Raw genomic sequence first — 20,906 nt, 5'->3', positions numbered from 1 at the left:
GTGGGGTGAGACTGGGGAGGACCTCAGAGATCCTCCATGGGGGTGGGGTCCGGCTTGGGCCAGGTACCAATTTTGTCGAATTTATTTCAAAATCTGCAGGCGCGGAGCGCCTGCGAAAATTTTGAAGAAATTTGCAGTCGGGCCTGATTTTCATCAAGATCTTTCAAATTTGCGGTGTGGAGTTGGGGGGTGGGTTAGGTTAGGGTTATTAGGGTTAGAGGGTTAGGGTTAGGGTTAGGGTTAGGGTTAGGGTCAGGGTTGTCTGGTTGTGTCTGTATATGCCAGCGTTGCAGGGTTCTGCGCTGGGATCTGGCCCCACAGCGCCGACGACTAAGACTCAGCCCCACACGCTGACCTAGGGTTAGGGTTAGGGTTAGGGTTAGGGTTAGGGTTAGGGTTAGGGTTAGGGTTAGGGTTAGTCTTCTTGTGTTTGTATGCCAGCGTTGCACAGAGTTCTGCGCTGGGATCTGGCCCCAGCGCCGACGAGTAAGACTCAGCACCGCACGCTGACCCCACCAAATGCCGCCTCAGGGCGCCAGGCCGCCAGCCACTTCTTACACGCGGCCGGCGCCCTCTCGCGGCAAAAGGGTCGAGCGAGCGGGCAGAGTCGCGATGTCTGCGCACCCGCGTGCCGATGGGCGGCACACGCAACCGAGAGAGGCCCTGTCACGCCGCCAGTAGCGTTCTCCGCACTCCCCACGCCACCAATTGCCGCCTCAGGGCGCCAGCCACCTCTTACACGCGGCCGGCGCCCTCTCGCGGCAAAAGGGTCGAGCGAGCGGGCAGAGTCGCGCGATGTCTGCGCACCCGCGTGCCGATGGGCGGCACACGCAACCGAGAGAGGCCCTGTCACGCCGCCAGTAGCGTTCCGCACTCCCCACGCCACCAATTGCCGCCTCAGGGCGCCAGCCACCTCTTACACGCGGCCGGCGCCCTCTCGCGGCAAAAGGGTCGAGCGAGCGGGCAGAGTCGCGCGATGTCTGCGCACCCGCGTGCCGATGGGCGGCACACGCAACCGAGAGAGGCCCTGTCACGCCGCCAGTAGCGTTCCGCACTCCCCACGCCACCAATTGCCGCCTCAGGGCGCCAGCCACCTCTTACACGCGGCCGGCGCCCTCTCGCGGCAAAAGGGTCGAGCGAGCGGGCAGAGTCGCGATGTCCCTGCGCACCTGGGTGTTCGCCGCCTATATGCTCTATCCTGTGCCAAGACGGACACATTTTGACAATCAAAATCTACCTCAAAATTTGCGGCCGCCCCTCGAAATTTGCTGATCAAAATTTGCGGTGGCCCGGATCGAAACCTGTACTTTGGCCAAGGTCCGGCTCGAAAAGGTCAAAGTGCTCGATGCCGGTCCCGCCATCGCCGCCGACGCCGTCGCCCTCGTCCGCCTCGGAGGCGGGGGTCGTCGGGCGGGGCGCCTCGCCCGTCGCGAACCTGCCGCCGAACACGGCGTCGGCCGGCGCCGAGGCGCCGGCAGCCGTGATCAGGTCGGCGACCTTTCGGTCCCTGCAGGCCGCATCAATTTTGCCGCTCCGGGACGGCTCGTAGAGCTCGTTGGCGAGCCAGTCCCGGGCGACCTTCGTCGCCACGGAGCCCAGAGGGACCGTGGCGTACACCAGGTCGCCGAACCCGCTGCCCCCCTCGGGAGGCAGCGAGTAGGCGACCTGAATATTGGACCCGCTGGGGTTGCGCGCCGCCTGCGCCGCAGCCTCCAAGCCCTCCATCACGATCTCGACGTTCTCGCGCAGCTGCGCGTGCGGGTAGTCCGCACGCTCGGCCTCGCTCGCGGCCGCCGCCGCAGCCTTCCTCTCCGCCTTGTTCGCCTTCTGCCGGGCCTTTTTGGCCCTGCGAGCCGCGGCCCGAGCATCCTTTTCTGCTCCTCCGTCGGCTCCTGCTTCCGCGACGCCTCGGGGCCGATGTGACCAAGCGCTGGTAGCGTGGTTTGACCTCACACCCATGCGTAGGGGGCCCACAGCGCCCCAAAATCCACCAGTGTGGATTTTTTTAATATACCAAAAGGAGGGCTCCCTCTACGCTGTGGGATTTCGCGCAATCGCTTGACTCTGAAAAGCTCGCTATATGTACCGCCTTTCTGAGCGCTGTGGTCGCCGCAGACTGGCTCCAACTTGACGGCGGCATGGAGGCACCATGCCTCCATGCCGCCGTCATTGACCGCGGTGGAGTTCTTCTTCTTGAGAGTGGCGAGAGGCGAATCCGGGACGGAAGATGAGATTTATGCATTGTGGCTGTGATGTGGGGCGACCGAGACCGACAGAGATGTGGATGCCCCCGAGTTCATTTTATATAGATGTGGATGGTAAAGAGGAAAGAGTGCTTGTGTGAAAATGATCGTGTGTCGTACGACTGTGCCCGCGCTTTTCTTTTTCTCGCGATGTCCACCCGCCGCGCCGCCGCTCGCGCCGCCTCGCCTCCGCCTCCGCCGCCGCTCCCTCGCCAGAAACGCCGCCGCCCGCCCGCCTCCTCGACCTCCCCACGGAGCTCCTCGTGCGCGCCATCTCTCGCCTCGACGGCCCCCTCGACATCGCTCGCGTCGCGGCCGTCTCGCTGCTCTTCCACGCCTCGCTTGCGGTGGAGGCCATCCGCTTGTGGGCGCAAGAGCGCGGCTTCGAGCTGCCGGCGCTGCCGGAGGGCGAGGGCTGCGCCGTGCGGTGGCTGTGCTATTCGGCACTGCTGTGCGAGGCCAACCCGCCGGCGAGGGCGGCCGCAGGCTTGTGGCACAGCCTCTTCATCGACGGCGAGGGGCGGCTCTTGTCGTGCGGCAAGGCTGAGAGCTGGACGCCGGGACTGCTCGGTCACGGCGAGGGCGTGCCGCGGCTCAACACGCCGACGCGCCTTACTTCGGCGCTGGGCGCCGAGCGTGCAGTGAGCGTGTCGGCTGGAGACAACCAAAGCCTCGCCCTCACCGTCAGTGGGGCTATCTGGAGCTGGGGCCAGGGAGGCTTTGGCGCGCTGGGCCACGGCGACCGGCAGAGCCAGTGCGAGCCGATGAAGGTTGAGGCTTTTGATCAGCACGTCGTCGCTGTCTCGGCTGGAGGGTCGCACAGCCTCGCCCTCGCCGCCGACGGCGGCGTCTGGAGCTGGGGCGATGGAGACGAAGGTCGGCTGGGCCACGGCGACACGCAGCACCAGCTGCTGCCCAAGAAGATCGAGGCCTTGGCTGGGCAGCGCGTCGTCGCTGTGTCGGCTGGAGGCCACCACAGCCTTGCACTCACCGCCAATGGCGCTCTCTGGAGCTGGGGCCAGGGAGCCTATGGCAAGTTGGGCCACGGCGACAGGCAGGACCAGCTGCTTCCCAAGAAGGTCGAGGGCTTTGCTGAGCAGCGCGTCATCGCAGTCTCGGCTGGAGACCAGCACAGCCTCGCCCTCACCGCCGACGGCAGCGTCTGGAGCTGGGGCCAGGGAGGCTCTGGCCGGTTAGGCCACGGCGACCTGCAGCGCCAGCTGCTGCCGAAGAAGGTCGAGGCCTTTGCTGAGCAGCGCGTCGTCGCTGTATCGGCTGGGGCTATGCACAGCCTCGCCCTCACCGCCGACGGCGCCGTCTGGAGCTGGGGCGATGGAATCTTCGGCAGGCTGGGCCACGGCGACCACCAGCAGAACCAGCTGCTGCCCAAGAAGGTCGAGGCGTTGGCGGGGCGGCGCGTCGTCGCTGTGTCGGCTGGAGGCAGCCACGGCCTCGCCATCACCGCCGACGCCGCTTTCTTTACCTGGGGCAAGGGTGAATACGGCTGCCTAGGCCACGGAGAGGACCTGTCGAACCAGCTGCTGCCCAAGAAGGTCGAGGCGTGGGTCTGAACAAGCGGGCCGTTCCGAGGCGCGCACGTCTTTGTTGACGACGCGTGTTGAGTCTCGCCACGCAGAGTTACCCCGCGTCACGCCCCCGGGCGCGTTTCGTTGTGTCATCTTCATTCCCCACTCCGCCACTTCTGATTGAGTGTGTTTATCTGATTGTTGGGCTCCGTTTGGCGCACGATTCAGAGATGTTAGACGTGCACCCCGACAGACACACCAAATGTCGCCCATGCCCCTTCCCGGTATTTTTTCTTTTTTCCTCGCAACGCTACAAGACGCGCTATGTTTTCTTTTTTATTTTTCTTTTCGTGTGTATCGCTATCTCGGAGCCTCGCAATGGCACATGGTACACTTGGGAACGCGCCGACCTGCCCTACTCCTCAAGCAATGTGCAGCTGTCAGTCGCGCGAGGGCTAGCCCGCCGTGAGGTCGACACGCGGACCCACGCGACCGCGACACAGAGAACGACTGCCGAAATGAGCAGGCCAAGGCGAACAGCCAGCCATGGCAAACCTGCCTGCAGACAGTCTGCATCTATGCCAGATACATCGTCTTCATTGCAAGCACGAGGGTCTGCAAACAGCAAGATTGCAATGTGGTTAAAAAATGGGCGACCCCCGCTTGGCACGAAGAGCAGCCACACCCGCAAAATGGCCGTGGGGTCGTGCAAAAAGGCTGGAAAAAGGTAATGGTCCAAGGGATTGAGCCACAGACATGCGAAGAGGAATGTCATTGTGCAGTACGCGTCGCCAGCCACATACACGAGCTGTGCGAAGACGGAGCCGACCGACCGCTGGCGCAGGAGCGGCCAAATGCCTGCCATGACAAGGCAGCAGAGGAAGATGCATCCTTGAAAAGCTATCAGCAGGCTCTCGCACTGAAGTGGGGCCTTGATCTGCAAATTCAAGGAATGGGAGCGAACTAATCCCTCGAGAGGCTTAAAGGTGACCATGAAAGACTCAGGCTCGAGGTTGACGGCGACCACGGCTAGCCCGAGCACCGCCGCATACAGCCGGTTGAACAGCCACATCAAGAAGCGATGCGGGTCCCGCGCGTTACGCGATTCCTCTGCGATGAGAGCCTCGATTGCTTCACTCACCTCCTCGCGCTGCTCAACAGGCAGGAGAAACTGTGCGAGGATGTCGTCAACGAAGGTGGCAAATGTGATTGCGATGCCGTCGAGCAGGAACTCCGTGCATGTGTTGTCGTTGAAGAGAAGAGCGCACGTTGCTCTGGCGAGGCAGTACGGCAGGCGAAACATGCGCATCCGATGGTGAACCCAGGCCAAGCAGCGCATCCACAGGGGAAGCTCCCCTCCCATAGCGCGGTGGCGGAGCAGCCGCTTCTCCAGTGCAGCCTCGTCCCAGTCTTCGACGAGCGGCATCAACACAAGCAAGACAACGAAGATGAGGACGGCGTAGTGCGGGGCGGCGAGTCGGCTCTGGCGTTCGACGAGGTGGTCGCAACGAAATGGTAGGATGTCGGTCGCGTCACAGTAGGCCGCAGCGTCGCGAAGCCACTGCTCACCGCTCAAGTCGTCGGCGCCGCTGCGACCGAACCAACCCGCTCCAGTCACGAAGCTGGCATTGGACCAAAAGACCACCTCCGGCCCAACAGAGTACAAGCAGTCGGCGCAAAAACCTGGCGTCTTCTCGTGTCGCCACGGCTGCGGCATCAGCGGCGTCCCAAATTCCGACGCCAGATGGGCGTACGGCATGCAAGACTCTCCGACCGCACAGTGCTCGTGCTTCGAACACCGCTGGTTCATAGTCTCAAGAGTAGGCGCATTCAAGATCACCGATTGGCCCCACATGAGAAGGATTGACAGCAGAACCGGGATAGCCGCCGCAAGGGTGCTGGCGCCTGGCGTGGTAGCCCTGACAAATGCCCACGCATGTATGCCTCCCAGTGCAGAAGAGTCCGTGCGAGCGAGAGGCCGCAGGTGGATGCGCGTGCCGGCGGTCGAAAACGGGAAACGCGAGAGAGAGAGCTCGACAACGTCGGGTGCTGCCGATTGCTCGCGGTGCATGATCGCATCGTCGTCAGTGCCGGTGCTCGCGTCGAGCTGGGATGGGGACGCCACAGACAACCACCATGGCGAAGGCTTGCTCGTGAGCATCGGAGTAGGGGCGGGGCAGATGTCTTGGACAGAGCAGAGCTGCAGCGGCAGCAGGGGCACACACCTAGGCGGGGCAGAGAGAGCTCGGCGGTCGGCGGTCGGCCCATGCAATTCTTTTTTTTTTTTGATTCTTTTTCCTGTGGTGGGCGCGCGCGTGTGAGTCCTAGATTTAGCACACGCGCCTCAGCTTGCATACACTCATACATTGAATTGTCATCGCCTGTGAGTGCGAGAAGGGCTAGCCGCAGGCAGCTAGCCCATGAGGAGAGCGTCCATAGACACCTCACTAGACCCCACATACGGTCTCGTCCGTGCCTCGCAGGCCGGTGAGATTGCTAGAGGTCGAGCAAGCTGCTCTAGCCTCACATGTCACTTCCTGTCGTCTGTAGACTGTTGTTTGAGTTGTGCCCTTGTTTGTGCCCTTGGCACCGTGGAGTGCTGGGGGGGGCGACAGGGAGGATGTGGCCCTGAGTTATGTGTACGCCGACTCAGGGTGTGTGGCAGCCAGCTGGCTGTGTGTCTTGTGAGCCTGTTTGTGTCTGTGTGTCGCTCGTGCGTGTCGTCATCATCTGTCCAGCGTCCACCTCGCCCCGATCCCCCCACCCCCTTGCTCCCCTCCCCCCCCCGGGAGGGCCGAACTGAGGCGCCCGTGGGGACCCCACAATTCCCTTCCCCCCTCGGAGGGGGCCGGACGGAGGCGTACCCCGAGGGCCCCACTCCTTCCTTCGCATAGCGGCCACTCTTCGGATCGCTGGTCGAGCGACCCGGGGGATGCCCCGCGCGCCTGACCCAGGCGCGAAAAACGAATCTGCGAGGCGTGGCCGCTCACGCGGCCCGATGGGGAGGAACAGGACGAGCCCCCTCCAACCCACCCGCGCTAGGTCTCGGGGGACGCAGGGGTCACTCCCGCGCGACCTCGGGAACTAGCCGGGGCAGTCGGAGAAGTGGCAACTCCGTGCACTGACGGTCGGCCGTCAGAAAACACGCCTCCGTGGCTCGGGTTACACCAATCCTCGCTACCCAACGCGGCCAAAGGATATCCACCTCGAGAACCTCGAGAACCTCACAGCAGACTGGCACGAACTAGCACCACAAAAGGCACGAAAGGACCCAGCTGGTCGAGCCCAAGGCACGAAAGGACCGACGAAACGGACCTTGCTCAACACGCGCCGAATTTCGGTGCTCGCAATGCGAGCCCACCCAGACGACGGTCTCGACGATGGGCCTGTTTGGCAAGAAGACGTTCAAGCGCGCTGCTTCGACGCCCGACCCCTCCTCCAACGCCCGCCCCGCTGGGTAATGGCAGCGGGCAGCACACACCAGCATCGGCAGTGAGCAAGCACTCAACCTGTGCCTTCTTTATGCTGAGCGCTGACTTCGTGCGCAAGTTCCCGGGCGCCATTCTTCCAGGACCTGCGCGACAAGTTCACCACTGACGAGCCGCTCGTCAAAGTGGCGCTCGACTACGGCTTTACGCCGACGTGGTGAAGGGCACCCACATTGAGACGACCCTGGCGGTCTCGCACCGATGGGTGCAGCCGGATCACCCAGACCCCGATGGCGAGCAGCTCAAGGCGCTCAAGGGCTTCCTCAACTCGCCCGACGGCCAGAAGATTGAGCGCGTCTGGAAAGACTCGGCGTGCATGCCGCAGGACCACCCCAAGGGCTCGCGCAGCGCGGAGGACACGGCCGCCTTCAAGGGAATGCTGAAGGAGGTGAACCGGCTTTACCTCGGTACCACAGTCCTGATCCTCCTCGACATGTCGTACGTGTCGCGCTTCTGGACTCAGTTTGAGTCGTGGCTCGCAATGCAGTTCGCGATGCCTGACAGCCTCAAGCCGGCGGTGGGCACCAAGAACGAGCGGCACCAAGTTGTTTGCATCCAGAACGCCGCTGCGCAGGCTGAGTCGTTCACGAAGCTGCTCGCCGACCAGTGGGCGAACAAGACGCCGGACAAGGCGCACGCCTTCCTCTCGAAGCCCGACGTCACCGTGACCAACCAGAGCGACAAGGAGGAGCAGCTGCCGAAGATCAAGGCGCTCGACGCGTCGGTGCAGGGCGCGCTTAGCGAGGTCGCTCGGCAGATGGAGGACAGGCTGGCGGCGAGCGAGGCCGCCGTTGCGCGCGCCGAGGCGGAGCTGGCCGCGTGAGAGACAGAGAACGACGCCACGGCCGGTGAGAAGAACCGGCTGAAGGTGGCGGCGCGGCAGGCGGCGAGCGCAGCGGCGGCGGCGCGCTTGGCGAAGGAGGAGCACGCGCGGGCGATCTCGAGTAGTGTCGTCCCGGCAATGATGAAGCAGGCAGAGGCAGCGTTAGCAGAGGACATACGCACGCCTGAGTGGATCAGCCTGAGCATGTCCGACGTGCCGGAGCTGGTGCTGCAGCTGAGCGGCGGAGGTGAGTGGATGCGGCAGCTGAGCGTGGACAAGCGGAAGGAGCAAGCCGCGGCGGCGCTGGCGAAACTCGCTCGCAACGCCGACAACCAGGTGGCGATCGCGAGGGCGGGTGGCATCGCGCCGCTGGTGGCGCTGGCTCGCGACGGCACGGACAAGCAGAAGGAGTGGGCCGCGGCGGCGTTGGCGCGGCTCGCACACAACGTCGACAACCAGGTGGCGATCGCGAGGGCGGGCGGCATCGCGCCGCTGGTGGCGCTGGTTCGCGACGGCACGGAGGGGCAGAAGGAGTGGGCCGCGGCGGCGCTGGCGTGGCTCGCACACAACGCCGACAACCAGGTGGCGATCGCGAGGGCGGGCGGCATCGCGCCGCTGGTGGCGCTGGCTCGCGACGGAACGGTCGGGCAGAAGATGGAGGCCGCGGTTGTGCTCTGGCGCCTGGCTGAAAACGCCGACAACCAGGTGGCGATCGCGAGGGCGGGCGGCATCGCGCCGCTGGTGGCGCTGGTTCGCGACGGCACGGTCGGGCAGAAGGAGCGGGCCGCGGCGGCGCTGGCGTGGCTCGCACACAACGCCGACAACCAGGTGGCGATCGCGAGGGCGGGAGGCATTGCGCCGCTGGTGGCGCTGGCTCGCGACGGAACGGTCGGGCAGAAGATGGAGGCCGCGGTTGTGCTCTGGCGCCTGGCTGAAAACACCGACAACCAGGTGGCGATCGCGAAGGCGGGTGGCATCGCGCCGCTGGTGGCGCTGGCTCGCGACGGCACGGACGGGCAGAAGAAGTATGCCGCGGCGGCGCTGCGGAAGCTCGCCCACAACGCCGTCAGCAAGGTGGCGATCGCGAAGGCGGGGTTCCAACCGTAGTGACTAGTACACCCACCAGACCCTCACATCCACCCACCTCTCCTGGGGGCAAGGCTCCAGCCCCAACCTACCGGAGACAGTCGCTGCGCTGCGCGAGGCAGCCGCGGCAGCGAGCGAGCCGGCCGAGAAGGCGCGCCGGCTTCTGCACGTCGTCGCCCGCAACGCGTTTGCGCTGTTGGGCGAGCAGGCGCTAAGGAGTCTTTACCAGGTCGTACGAAGTTTTCGGGTAAACCCTCTCCACAAGCACAAGGTCTCGTATTACATATTCTTGTGGTGGTCGGCTATGCAAAGAGAGGAGGCCCCTCGTCCGAGTCAGATGAAACACAAACCGCGCTTGTAAAGCCTCTACCGCGCCTGCTCCTTCCCCCCCGAGAGCAGGCCGAACGGGAGAGCGCCCGCCGCCCGGAGGCCGCCCGCGACGGCGATGAGGGCCACGGCGGCGGCGGCGAGCTGCGGCGCCGACAGCCGGACTAGCCCGCGCAGAGCGCGCAGCCGCAATCGCGCGGCGGTCAGCAGCGGCAGCCGTCGCCGCGCCGGCGCCGCCGCGCGGCTGGCGGAGCGCGCGCGCTCGCGCTCAGCTTGCTCTCGCAGCACCGCCGGCACATGTGCGGCGCGAAGCTCGCAGAGCCGCTCGGGTGAGAGAGCGGCGAGCTCCTCCGTCATCAGCCGCACCTAAGTAGTGAATGAATGAGCCGCGCCCTCAAAGTAATGAGATTGGGGCGGGGAGGTCCTCCACCGTTCAGGCGCACGAAGGCGTCGCAGTCCAGGGCCGGCTCGTGCAGCGCCTTGAGGGCCTTGTACGCCGCCTGCCCGGCATGAACTACACGAATTAATTAATTAATTAATCACTCATGAAGCCGCTTGACCGGCATGAACTACACGAATTAATTAATCACTCATGAAGCCGCTTGACCGGCATGAACTAAACGAAGTAACGAATTAATTGATCACTAATGAAGCCGCTTGACCGGCATGCACGAGCCACGGAGTAGTGCCCCCACTCCTTAACTAGCATGGGGCACAGGGGGACGACCTAGGAGGGTGCCGGTGTGTGCGTCGTGACACGGCACGCCCGGGGCCACACCAGGCGCTACGAGCCGCTCTGCCAGCAGGATTCGAGGTGCTTCGGGGGGTAGGGTGGTGTTGCCACTACGGGGTGGAGGCTCACCCCCTAGCCCCCTACCCCACTGCACACATCCAGTCATAGCGCCCGCTCCCTATCCCCCCCCTCCACCCCAACCTTGGAGCTAGCCGTATAGACACCATGTACAGCATCGCACACCTCGAAAGACGTCGCCGCAAGGAGAGTGGCTCGCAGCAGCCGCAGGGTGGCGAGGGCGGCGGCGAAGAGCGCGCGCACGCCCAGCGAGAGGAAGAGGTCCTAAGTGTGGGGCTGGACGCCACCGTCGGGGGCGGGAAGCCGGGCATTTGTGCGGTGTCTTCGGGGCGCCACCTCGTGAGCTGTCCTGGTGTGAGCTGTGTGCTGTGTGTCCAGCAGTCCGGACCCGGTGCTACGGCCGGTGACAGCGTGCCTCGTGTCGGCCCCCGAGCCAATCGTGTGCAGCGTGTGTGTGTGCGTGTGGGCCCGTCCTCCATGCTAGGAGGTGTGTACACACTGACTGACTGACCTCGTGGCACCGCGTGAGTACGAGGGGGCTGCGAATACTGTGGCCACGGCGGAAGACGGCCGAGCACGGCGGAGTGCGTGTCCTCTCGAGCGCTGGCTGGGAGAGCGGAGCCCGTGTTTCCGCTTCTAGGGGTGCGGTCCCACACGCGCAGCGCCTACGTCCATGCACGGCGTCTCACGAGCCGCCTCGTTTGCACCAGCCACTCGCCGACGCCCCAGAGGCGCAGCGGCGCCGTCTCGGAGGGCAGCGCGGTGACAAAGCCGAGCATGAGCCACTGTGTCGAGACGAGGGAGAGGTCGAGGCCGAGCGACTCGAGGTGCGGCGGCAGCGCGTGCAGCTGCGGGTGCGACGCCACGAGAGCGTCGAGCGTGCGCGTGTCGGCGAGCACGCCAGTCAGCTGCGCCGTGAAGTACGACGGCAGCAGCCGCTCGATGACGCACTCGAGCAGCCAAAAGGCCGCCTGGAGAGATGGGGAGAAGAGAGGGGCAGATCACGCACTCTAGCAGCCAAAAGGCCGCCTGTGCGCACGTCGGAGCTGCGGAGAGGCGCCGTCCCCATATCTCCCCATATCTCCCGCAGCTCGAGGACGCGCTCGAGGGGCCAAGGCTAGGCCGCCTCATCCTGCGGGAGATATGATCTCCCCATATCATCCCATCTCTCCCCATCTCTCCCCATCTCTCCCCATATCTCCCAAGGCAAGGCCGCCTCCTCCCGGCCAAAGCTCCGGGCAATCTCGGGTAATCTCGCGTAATCTCGGGTCATCTCGGGCACGCAAGGCCGCCTCCTCGCGGCCCAGGCCTCCCTCCACCCTCGCCGGCAGCTGCAGCAGCAGGAACGCCGCAAGAAAGTTCAGCGACTGCGTGTAGCCAACCTGCGGGCTCGTCGCGCGGCAGTATGGTACAGGTGATGCTCTGTGTGGTGTGGTATGCTGGTGTAGCACAGTCACGGAATAGGCTAGTCTAGCATGGTGGGTGCGGTCTCCTGCGTGTCGCCAACCTGCGGGCTCCTCGCGCGGTAGTGTAGTAGTGGCGTGCTTGTGCTTGTGTGGTGTGCTGGTGTAGCACAGTCACGGAATAGGCTAGTCTAGCATGGTGGGTGCGGTCTCCTGCGTGTCGCCAACCTGCGGGCTCCTCGCGCGGTAGTGTGGTAGTGGCGTGCTTGTGCTTGTGTGGTGTGCTGGTGTAGCACAGTCACGGAATAGGCTAGTCTAGCATGGTGGGTGCGGTCTCCTGCGTGTAGCCAACCTGCGGGCTCGTCGCGCGGTAGTGTAGTAGTGGCGTGCTTGTGCTTGTGTGGTGTGCTGGTGTAGTATGGTATGGTGTGGTCTAGCCTCGCATGGTTTGTAGTACAGTCTCTTGCGTGTCGCCAACCTGCGGGCTCCTCGCGCGGTAGTGTGGTAGTGGCGTGCTTGTGCTTGTGTGGTGTGCTGGTGTAGTACGGTATGGTGTGGTCTAGCCTCGTGTGGTTTGTAGTACAGTCTCCTGCGTGTCGCCAACCTGCGGGCTCCTCGCGCGGTAGTGTAGTAGTGGCGTGCTTGTGCTTGTGTGATGTGCTGGTGTAGTATGGTATGGTGTGGTCTAGCCTCGCATGGTTTGTAGTACAGTCTCCTGCGTGTCGCCAACCTGCGGGCTCCTCGCGCAGTGCGCACAGAGCACGCGGCGCAGCATCGCCCGCCTACTCCCACACCCCCAGAGCATCGAACCCGGTGTGGGCTCAGGCCCGTGGGAGGCGCGGTAGAAAGGGTGCGCCCGTCCGCCGTCGCGAACTCCGCATGGTCAGGGAACGTGCGCGGCAGATCGAGGTCGATTTGCCTCGCCGCCTCCTCGCACACCGACGCCCGCCGCGAGCGCCGCTGCCGCGCCGACGCCCCCCCCTGCGCCGCCAGCGCCGCCGACGCGCGCGCAAGGCTCCGCCGCCGCACCCCCTCGGACGCCGCGTCGCCGTGCGGCGGCTCGCAGGCCGCAAGAGCCGCGTACCCGCCCGCCACGCCTACCGCACCGCCAAAAGAGGTCGACTCCGGTGTGGGTTCGGGTTCCGTGGGGGGTGCGGTACCCATCGGCGCCTGCCGCGCGGCGCATGTCGGACGCGCCTGTTCACGGCAAGAGGTGTGAAGAGACGCCGTTCACAGCTGGCCTGCCGCGCGACGCATGTCGGACGCTCCTGTTCACGGCAAGAGGTGTGAAGAGACGCCGTTCACAGCTGGCCTGCCGCGCGGCGCATGTCGGACGCGCCTGTTCACGGCAAGAGGTGTGAAGAGACGCCGTTCACAGCTGGCCTGCCGCGCGGCGCATGTCGGACGCGCCTGTTCACGGCAAGAGGTGTGAAGAGACGCCGTTCACAGCTGGCCTGCCGCGCGGCGCATGTCGGACGCTCCTACGTTAGTACGCCGACAGGAGGGCGGGAGGACGGTCTCGGGCAGCGCATGCAGAGCACCGTGCGAATCCAGCGGACAAGAGGAGAGGAGTACACAGCTGAATACGGCTAGCTGATGCGTGTGTCCTCTCCACCGCTACTTGGAGCACAGTGACCACGTCTTCTGCTTCTAGGCAGACGCGCCGGAGAGGCAGAGCCAGACGGCCGGCCGCAGCACGGCGGGCACCTGCTAGCCGCGCCGAGCCGTGAAGAAACGCCGTTCACACCTCCACCAGTGCCGGCCGCAGCACGGCGGGCGCCCCAACGGTGACCGGGTACTCTCGGGCACTCTCGGGCACTCTCGGGCACTCTCGGGTAATCTCGGGCAATCTCGGGCAATCTCGGGCAATCTCGGGTAATCTCGGGTAAGAGGCGCCCCCACGGCGACCGACGCCGCGAGCTGTTGCGCGCTCTGCCGCAGCCTCAACGACTCGACCCACGGCCGCGGTACCCGCCGCGGCGGCAGTGGCGTCGCGACCGGCTCCGCCACCGGCACGGTACCCGAACCCACCCTCCCGTACACCACCGTACCCGAACCCACCGGCATGTCCTCGGAAGCGACCCTCCGCTCGGCCTGCCGGGCGGCCAAAACCTGCGAGGTGGGTTCGGGTACTGTGGGGTAGGGGAGGAGAGGAGGTGGGTTCGGGTACCGTGGGGTAGGGGAGGAGAGGAGGGGGGGTCGGGTACCGTGGGGTAGGGGAGGAGAGGAGGTGGGTTCGGGTACCGTGGGGTAGGGGAGGAGAGGAGGGGGGGTCGGGTACCGTGGGGTAGGGGAGGAGAGGAGGGGGGGTCGGGTACCGTGGGGTAGGGGCAGGGTGGGTTCCGGTACCGTGGGGTAGGGGAGGGTGGGTTAGGGTACCGTGGGGTAGGGGAGGGCAGGCGCAGGCGCCTTGCCGGCCTCGACCAGCCGGCCCCACACCTACAATGGACATGTCCCGGACGTGTCCCGGACGTGTCCTGGACCAGCACGCCTCGACCAGCCGGCCCCACACCGCCAGCTGCGCCTCGCACCGCAGGTAGTAGTACGCGGCGAACTCCTCCGCCGCGCGCGGTGGCACGCGCAGCACGAACCCGTGCGCGTCCTAAGGTCAGGTCAGGTCAGGTAAACTTCTCCACACACACGAACGAGGTGGTGGGGCAAGGGCCAGGCTAGCCCCTCGGGTCTCCACGTCTAACGACAGGAGCCGCACGGCATGCAAAGTGCAAGGCCCAGTGCGCGTGGGTGAGCGGTGTTGTGTGGTGTGTGTGTGTGTGTGTGTGTGTGTGTGTGTGTGTGTGTGTGTGTGTGTGTGTGTGTGCGCGTCCCTCGTCGGCGGCGGCGGCGGCGCTGCGGCGGCGGCGGCGGCGCGGCCTCGGGAGGGCGTGGAGTCGCTCCCTTCGCCCAAGTCGGACCAGACCTCCGTGTCCTCGGTGATGCGGTCGAGCGGAGGGAACGCCGACCGCTGCGACGCCACGGGTGGAGGCGAGCGCACGGCATCCGACTCTCGAGGCTTCACCACCCGCTCCCAGCGCAGCAGTAGCTCGCCGCAGACCACGCCGTCGCTCGCGCCGCCACCGGGCGGCGCCGCCGCCCGGAGCTGGCACCAGATGAAGCCGTCGTCGGGCCGCGGCTTCGCTCCGCCGCTCGCCGAAGCGTTGTGGGAGTCAAAAGCGGCGGCGGCGGTGCGCGGCGGCGGGAGGGCGAAGTCAATCTCGACGGACGCGGCGGCCTTGATCGGCGCAGGCCGACCAACGATCCGGATCTGTAGCTCCGCCCGCACGAGCACGCCCAGGCTCGAGTCACCGAGTGGCAGCACCACAACTGCGCCGTCCTTGCCAAAGCTGGCGCCGCCGCAGGCGTCAGCGGCTGCCGCTGGCGTTGAGACGCGCGAGTTGGGCAGGTCGACGTTGAAGAGCCTGCAGCTGACCGAGGCAACCTTCTCGTCGGAGCCAAAGGGGACGCAGTTGGCCACGCGGACGCAGGTGAGGTGCAGCTTCCCGCGAGAGCTGCTCATCGGCGCACGCAAGAAAAATTTTAGCTTGCCAGCCCCTCTCACAGCAGACTGGCTCGGACTGCAAGAAGAAAGAATTTCACAACAAAAGGCTCTCGCACACGCACGATTCACACGACAGACAAGGCGCAGACGACGGCTAAGAATTCTAGTATCATAAGCCCCTCTCACAGCAGACTGGCACGAACTAGCACCACAAAAGGCACAGCAGACAACGGCCCCTTATGGGCCGTCGAAGAGGCCGTCATACTCCTCCGGCCTCGCCCCCCCCCTTCCCAACCCTCCCCTGGCTCAGGCTCCTCATCCTCGCGGCGCGCAGTGCGCACCCCGCCCCGCGAAGACGAACCCTTCCGCCGGCGTGCCTCGCGGGACTGCCGCCCGCTGCCGCCGCCCTTCCCCCCCTCCACTGCCCGCGCCGCCTTCTCCGCCGCCCGCGCGGCAACAAGAATTCTCCGAACACAAGCCCCTCTCACGAGAGAGACTGCGAAGTGAGATAGGAAGAGGCGGACGCCCAAGGGTGGGCGACGGCTAGCGCACCACACCCCTCTCCTTAAAATCCCTGTGTGGTGGCTCCAAGTGCTCCAAGGTGGCGGCGTGCCGTTCTCCCATCCCTCCCTTGGGTTGTCTGTTTTCTTTCTTTGTTTTCTTAGCAGACTGGCACGGACTAGCACGCAAGAAGAAGAATTTAAGCAACGGAACTCTCTCTCACAGCAGACAGGCTGTCGGCGAGAGACTGCGAAGAGAGATAGGAAGAGGCGGACGCCCAAGGGCTAGCCCAAGGGTGGGCGACGGCTAGCGCACCACACCCCTCTCCTTAAAATCCCTGTGACGTGGCGGCGTGCCGTCCTCCCAAAGCATCCCTCCCTTGGGTTGTCCGTTTTCTTTCTTTTTAGACCGAGTATGGCGATCCGCCTCCACTCTTTGTTGCTCGCTCGCCCGGGCGGAGGGCAGGCGGCGGCGCAGAACGACCCGAGGCCGAGGAGAGCGCGACGTGACGAGTCAGAGGGATTGAAGCGGCAGGAGGGAGGAAGGAGAGCCTTACAACAAAGCTCCCTCGCACGACACTGGGCACGGGACTGGCGCGCACTGGCACTAACACAGGTACACCACGGGAGCCGCCTAAGCGACTCCTGCGAGGGCGGCGAGGCACTTATTTCCGTGCACCCGCCCGCCCCCGCCACAGGCAAGCTCATTCACAACCTGCTCTGCGATTGCCGTGTGAAGAACGACCGAGATACGCTGCTTCTGCAGAGCCCCAGCCAGTTCTTAGTGGTCCAAGTCAAGCAGGAAAGCAAATTTTGCTGGCCTCGTGGAGGCGTGTCGTTCGTCAAAGAAGGCAATGAAACGGTTTGCTATTGGAGCGCTCACAACATCAAGAAGCGCATCCGTTGCGCTCTTCGCCCAGCCTCTTCCTCTGCAGTGTGGTAGAACGGCAGCTTCTTCGACAGCGTGCTTCTTCGACAGCGTGCCCAGTGTCGTGCGAGGGAGTTTTGTTGTAAAATTCTTCGTACTTCGACAGGTGCATTCTAGTTTTGTGGGGTTCTTTCCAAATTTAACTTGCAACGGCAGCGGTGTGGGGGGGGAGGGGGCTTTTCTTTCTTCGGTTGTGCTGGAGGCGTAACGGGTTTCATCTCCGGAGCTATTGCAATATCAGATACGGCATAACGGCCAACGGTTTGTATCCCTCGCAAACGTGAATTAGTCGAACGGGTGCACAAATTCAGCCCGCCCTGACCGACCCGCTTATTCCCACGCGCGAGCACGCTGCACCTGTCGACACAGCGCTGCGCCGCGCAGCCCCAGCCGGGCCACTCTGCCGTCCGAGCGGCGGGCAGCGCCAGAGCAGCGAATGCCGCTATCCGCTCTCAATCACAGCTGCCTGCTTGCTCACAGGTTCTCCTTGCCGCCGCACCCTTGCCGCCGCACCCACTCTCGCGTGCGTGCCCCTCAACCACCCTCTGCAGCGCCCGTGCTCAGAGAGCCTCCCCATCCTGCTCGCATCCGCTCAAGCCTGCCCCTCAACCACCCCCACGCCCTCGCCCTGGGCTGCACGGCCCTCGAGCTCGCCCTGTGTCGCCTCCACTGCGCCATGATGTCATCCGCGCCGTGCATGCACTCGGCGTAGGTACGTCCCACCGTGTACGGCAATGCTTAAGGTGGCTTGCCTCATGTTGAGCTTCGCAGTCAACGCACTGCCGGCCGCCGATCTCACTTCGACAGAAATCGAACTCACCCCGACCGGCCGCGGTACCACGTTTGCCACCATGGTGGGCCTGGCTCCAGACCATCTGCAAACAGACGTGCGACTTATGCAGCAATGCGGCCCCTTTCAACAACGTCGACTACGTGCTGTTCGGCTACAATGCGACGGGGGGGAATCCGACGGGCAACACAGTCGACCCCGGATTTAAGAGTCGCACCCCGATCTTCGTGGGAACGTATAACCAGCAGCTCGAAACGAAGGACAAAAAGCACCTCGTGCTCGACGGCTTCTCGGCGCAGTTGGTGCATTCGTGCTCGACCGCGTTCCGCTCAGAGGTAGCCGACTCGGTGGAGGAGTACGAGAATGAGCTCAGCACCATGTTTGGGGCGTCGGGCGGGTACGCGGGCTTCGAGTTCTCGGCGGCGACGGAGTACACGGAGCGCACCGAGCAGATGATCGCCGAGCACATGACGCGGGTCGAGAGCTCCGCAGAGTGCCTGCGGTACAAGGTCAGCCAGAACGCCGACGCACCCCCGCAAACGACCGAGGGGTTCAAGGCGAGCGTTGCCGGGCTCGGTAGCGATGAAGAGGGCTACTTCGGCTTGTTCGACAAGTACGGCACCCACTATACCACAAGCGTCACCTTCGGCGCGCGGCAGGGCTACTCCGCGCTGATCACGAAGTCGGCGCGGGACACGCTCCAAGCACAAGGCATCAACGTGGAGGTCGCCGCGGAATACGAAGGGACCTTCAGCGCCGGTGGCAACGTAGGTGTCGGCTGGGAAGACGAACACCGCAAACAGCTCAGTCGTGCGCTCACGGATAAGGAAGTGTTCACGATCGGCACACGGTGGGAATCGGACTCGGAGATATGGGCGCAGCAGGCGGACATAAAGGCGATGCCGGTCCATTACGAGCTCGCCTCGGTGTGCGACCTGCTGAGCGACCCAGCCAAGAACGCAGCGTGCAAGGACGCGTACTTTGGCAAGGACCAGGCGTACTGCAAGAAGCGGGTGCACCCGAACGAGCCGTGCCTGTGCGACAAGACGTGCGGGTTCGTCCGCCCGTCGCCCGTCGGCTCGTGCGGGCCGAGGAAGAAGGGGATCGGCTACATCAACATGCCAATGGCGGACTGCTCGGCGATGGGCGGGAACCCATCGGCGACGTCAGGCTGGGTCGATTGCCAGTTCGACTGGTGCACCAATGGCCTCTACTCCGCGGCGAAACCGGGCACGTGTGGTAACAACAAGAAGGGGTACGGCATCGTCAACATGCTTGCTGCAGACTGCCGTAGAATAGAGGGTGCAATGAACGGCAACCCCAACGACAACGCGTGGACTGCGTGCCACCTGGACTGGTGCGTCTCGCCGCCCGCCCCCGTCGACTACCACGCAGATTGCCCTGTTTGGGCTGGCCTCATGTATTGCGTTGTATTGTATGAAGTGTGGATGCGCCAGTACTGTGCAGCGTCGTGCGGCGAGGGCACGGGATACGTTGTCGGCCAGTACGCTGCAGCTCCTGGTCGAGGTGGCGAGTGCCGTGCTCCGGAAAACAAGAAGGCGTACGGCTGGATCAAATCGTGGGGACGGGACTGCGAGGCTATGGGCGGCAAGGTGAACGGGTCCCCTCAATTGCACGAGGAGACTTGGTGCCATCTGGACTGGTGCCCTCAGCCGTGAAGGATGACGCGAGAGGTCCGGCCTCTTCGCGTACGGCGAGACACGCTTTTTGGGACATTTTCGGCGCTTTTGTCCCATTACCCATAATACTCGTGCAACACATGCTGGCGCGGGCGCCCCCCTCGCGCCCCTGTGCGCGCTGTGCCTGTGGCGGGCTCGACACACAGAGCTGGTTCCCAATGTGCAAATGCAATGAGAGAGACGCGGTACTACAGATTTTATTCGAACAAGATGAGACGCAACACGCAGCACCCGGGGGCTAGCTAGAGCGCGCACAAGACAAGAGTGTAAAAGGTGTTCAGAAAGCGGGGAGAGGGGTGCAATCGAGTGGGGGCATGCAAGGGGCGGGTCGGGGGGAGGGGGGGAGGGGGGGTGTCCGGGAAAGAGAGGCAGACGGCCCATGCGACGGTAGGCACCGCGGCGCAATCTCTCTCGCTGGCGGTGGGCAACCCGATCCGGGGGGAAGGGAGGTGGAGCGGAGAGGGGCGGAGAGGGGGGTAGGAGGGGCGGAGAGGAGGGGGGGGAGGGGGGGGGGGCGGGGGGGGGGACTCACAGTGGACGGGTGGGTGGGCGACACCCCAAAGCAAGCCCGCGCCCAATCACGCGCACGCCAAAAGCCGCGGCGCACGGGACACGCGCGGCGGCGGGCAGCGTACAGCCCCAGACAGGAGGACGGCCCCCCGGTCAGAGGACCGCCGCCTCTGCGCGCGCGGGCGGTGCGGTCGCGGGCGGTGCAGAGGAGAGCGGCCGCACGGCCGCGGAGCAGCTCAGCCGACGCCGACCGAGGCCGCGAACTGGTCGGGGTCGCACCTGATTCGTGAATAAATCAACTAGTTGAGTAATGAACGAGGCTGCGAGCTGGTCGGGGTCGCACCTGTGTGATGGCAATCTCGGGCAATCTCGGGTACTCTCGTGTACTCTCGGGTACTCTCGGGTAACCTCGGGTAACCTCGGGCAATCTCGGGCAATCTCGGGCCGCACGTGAGCAAGTCGCGCTGTAGCATGGAGAGGTCGCCGTGGAGCAGCTCCTGGCAGAGGATCTCGTTCATTAAGGAGTTAATCAACGGGGTCTCGTTAATCAATGTGGAGCAGCTCCTGGCAGGCGGTGCAGATGATCTCGTCGCCAGAGTGCAGCGCCTTCTCCGGCAAGCAGCCGCTGCAGTAGCTGTGCGGGCAGGTCCTGCACCGCCATAGCTCGACGCCCTCTGCCGGCGGCGGCTTCGGCCCGCGCCCGCCACCGCGCGCCTGTCCCGCCGGCACCACGCGAAATCACGCGAGATTGCGCGAGATTGCGGAGACTGGCCGCGACCGCCCGAGGTTGTCCGAGGTTGTCCGAGGCTGTCCGAGATCGTCCGAGATTGTCCGAGATCGTCCGAGATCGTCCGAAGCCTCCGCCTCCGCGCGCCTGCCCCGCCTTGCAGCCGCCGCGTATCTGCCGCGCGCCGCAGCCGACGCAGCGGTGGCGAGGGCACTCCCACGTGCCTGTTAATTAGTTCATTATTAGTCAAGTAATTTGTTAATTAGTGGCGAGGGCACTCCCGCGTGCCTGTGGTTCACAGTGCGGAGGTGTGAAGGGGGGAGGGGGGGGGGGGGCGAGTAAGGGGAGGAGTCGGAGGGGGGGGGGGGGGGGGGCCCCCAAGGGGAGCCGGGAAAGGGGGGGGGGGTGGGCCCCCCACGGCCCCCCGTGTAATTTTTTCTCCCCCGGGGGGTTCTCTTTGGACGATATGTGTGGGCCGCCTCCCAATTTCTAAAATATCTCCCTCCCCCCCCCCCTTTTTTTTTTTTGGCCGGAGGGTTTTTTTTCCC

At 64.7% G+C, this 20,906-nt stretch overlaps 4 protein-coding genes across 4 annotated transcripts; 2 read left to right on the top strand and 2 right to left on the bottom strand.

The window, feature by feature from the left end:
• Positions 1-1,097: 1,097 nt before the first annotated feature.
• EMIHUDRAFT_229249 (hypothetical protein) lies at positions 1,098-2,300 on the bottom strand (the record flags this gene model as incomplete). The annotated part of the gene is made up of 4 exons (XM_005786128.1): positions 1,098-1,117; positions 1,308-1,907; positions 2,087-2,192; positions 2,265-2,300. 4 exons carry the CDS (start codon positions 2,298-2,300, stop codon positions 1,098-1,100), a joined length of 762 nt encoding a protein of 253 aa, XP_005786185.1.
• Positions 2,301-8,218: 5,918 nt separating this feature from the next.
• On the top strand, positions 8,219-9,527 carry EMIHUDRAFT_229246 (hypothetical protein; the record flags this gene model as incomplete). Its single annotated transcript, XM_005786127.1, has 2 exons — positions 8,219-8,327; positions 9,241-9,527. The coding sequence occupies 2 exons, from the start codon at positions 8,219-8,221 to the stop codon at positions 9,525-9,527; spliced, it is 396 nt and encodes a 131-aa protein (XP_005786184.1).
• Positions 9,528-10,109: 582 nt separating this feature from the next.
• EMIHUDRAFT_111580 (hypothetical protein) lies at positions 10,110-15,221 on the bottom strand (the record flags this gene model as incomplete). Its single annotated transcript, XM_005786126.1, has 10 exons — positions 10,110-10,220; positions 10,470-10,568; positions 11,012-11,275; positions 11,624-11,686; positions 12,737-12,804; positions 12,868-12,904; positions 13,769-13,819; positions 14,087-14,146; positions 14,220-14,309; positions 14,625-15,221. 10 exons carry the CDS (start codon positions 15,219-15,221, stop codon positions 10,110-10,112), a joined length of 1,440 nt encoding a protein of 479 aa, XP_005786183.1.
• A 2,144-nt stretch (positions 15,222-17,365) lies between these two features.
• On the top strand, positions 17,366-19,100 carry EMIHUDRAFT_111579 (membrane attack complex/perforin domain-containing protein; the record flags this gene model as incomplete). The annotated part of the gene is made up of 2 exons (XM_005786125.1): positions 17,366-17,485; positions 17,517-19,100. 2 exons carry the CDS (start codon positions 17,366-17,368, stop codon positions 19,098-19,100), a joined length of 1,704 nt encoding a protein of 567 aa, XP_005786182.1.
• Between the last annotated feature and the right edge of the window lie 1,806 nt (positions 19,101-20,906).

This window comes from Emiliania huxleyi (genome assembly GCF_000372725.1).
Source record: "Emiliania huxleyi CCMP1516 chromosome Unknown EMIHUscaffold_154, whole genome shotgun sequence".
NCBI lineage: Eukaryota > Haptophyta > Isochrysidales > Noelaerhabdaceae > Emiliania > Emiliania huxleyi.
The sequence above is the reverse complement of the archived record's forward strand: the minus strand, read 5'-3'. Positions and strand labels throughout refer to the sequence as shown.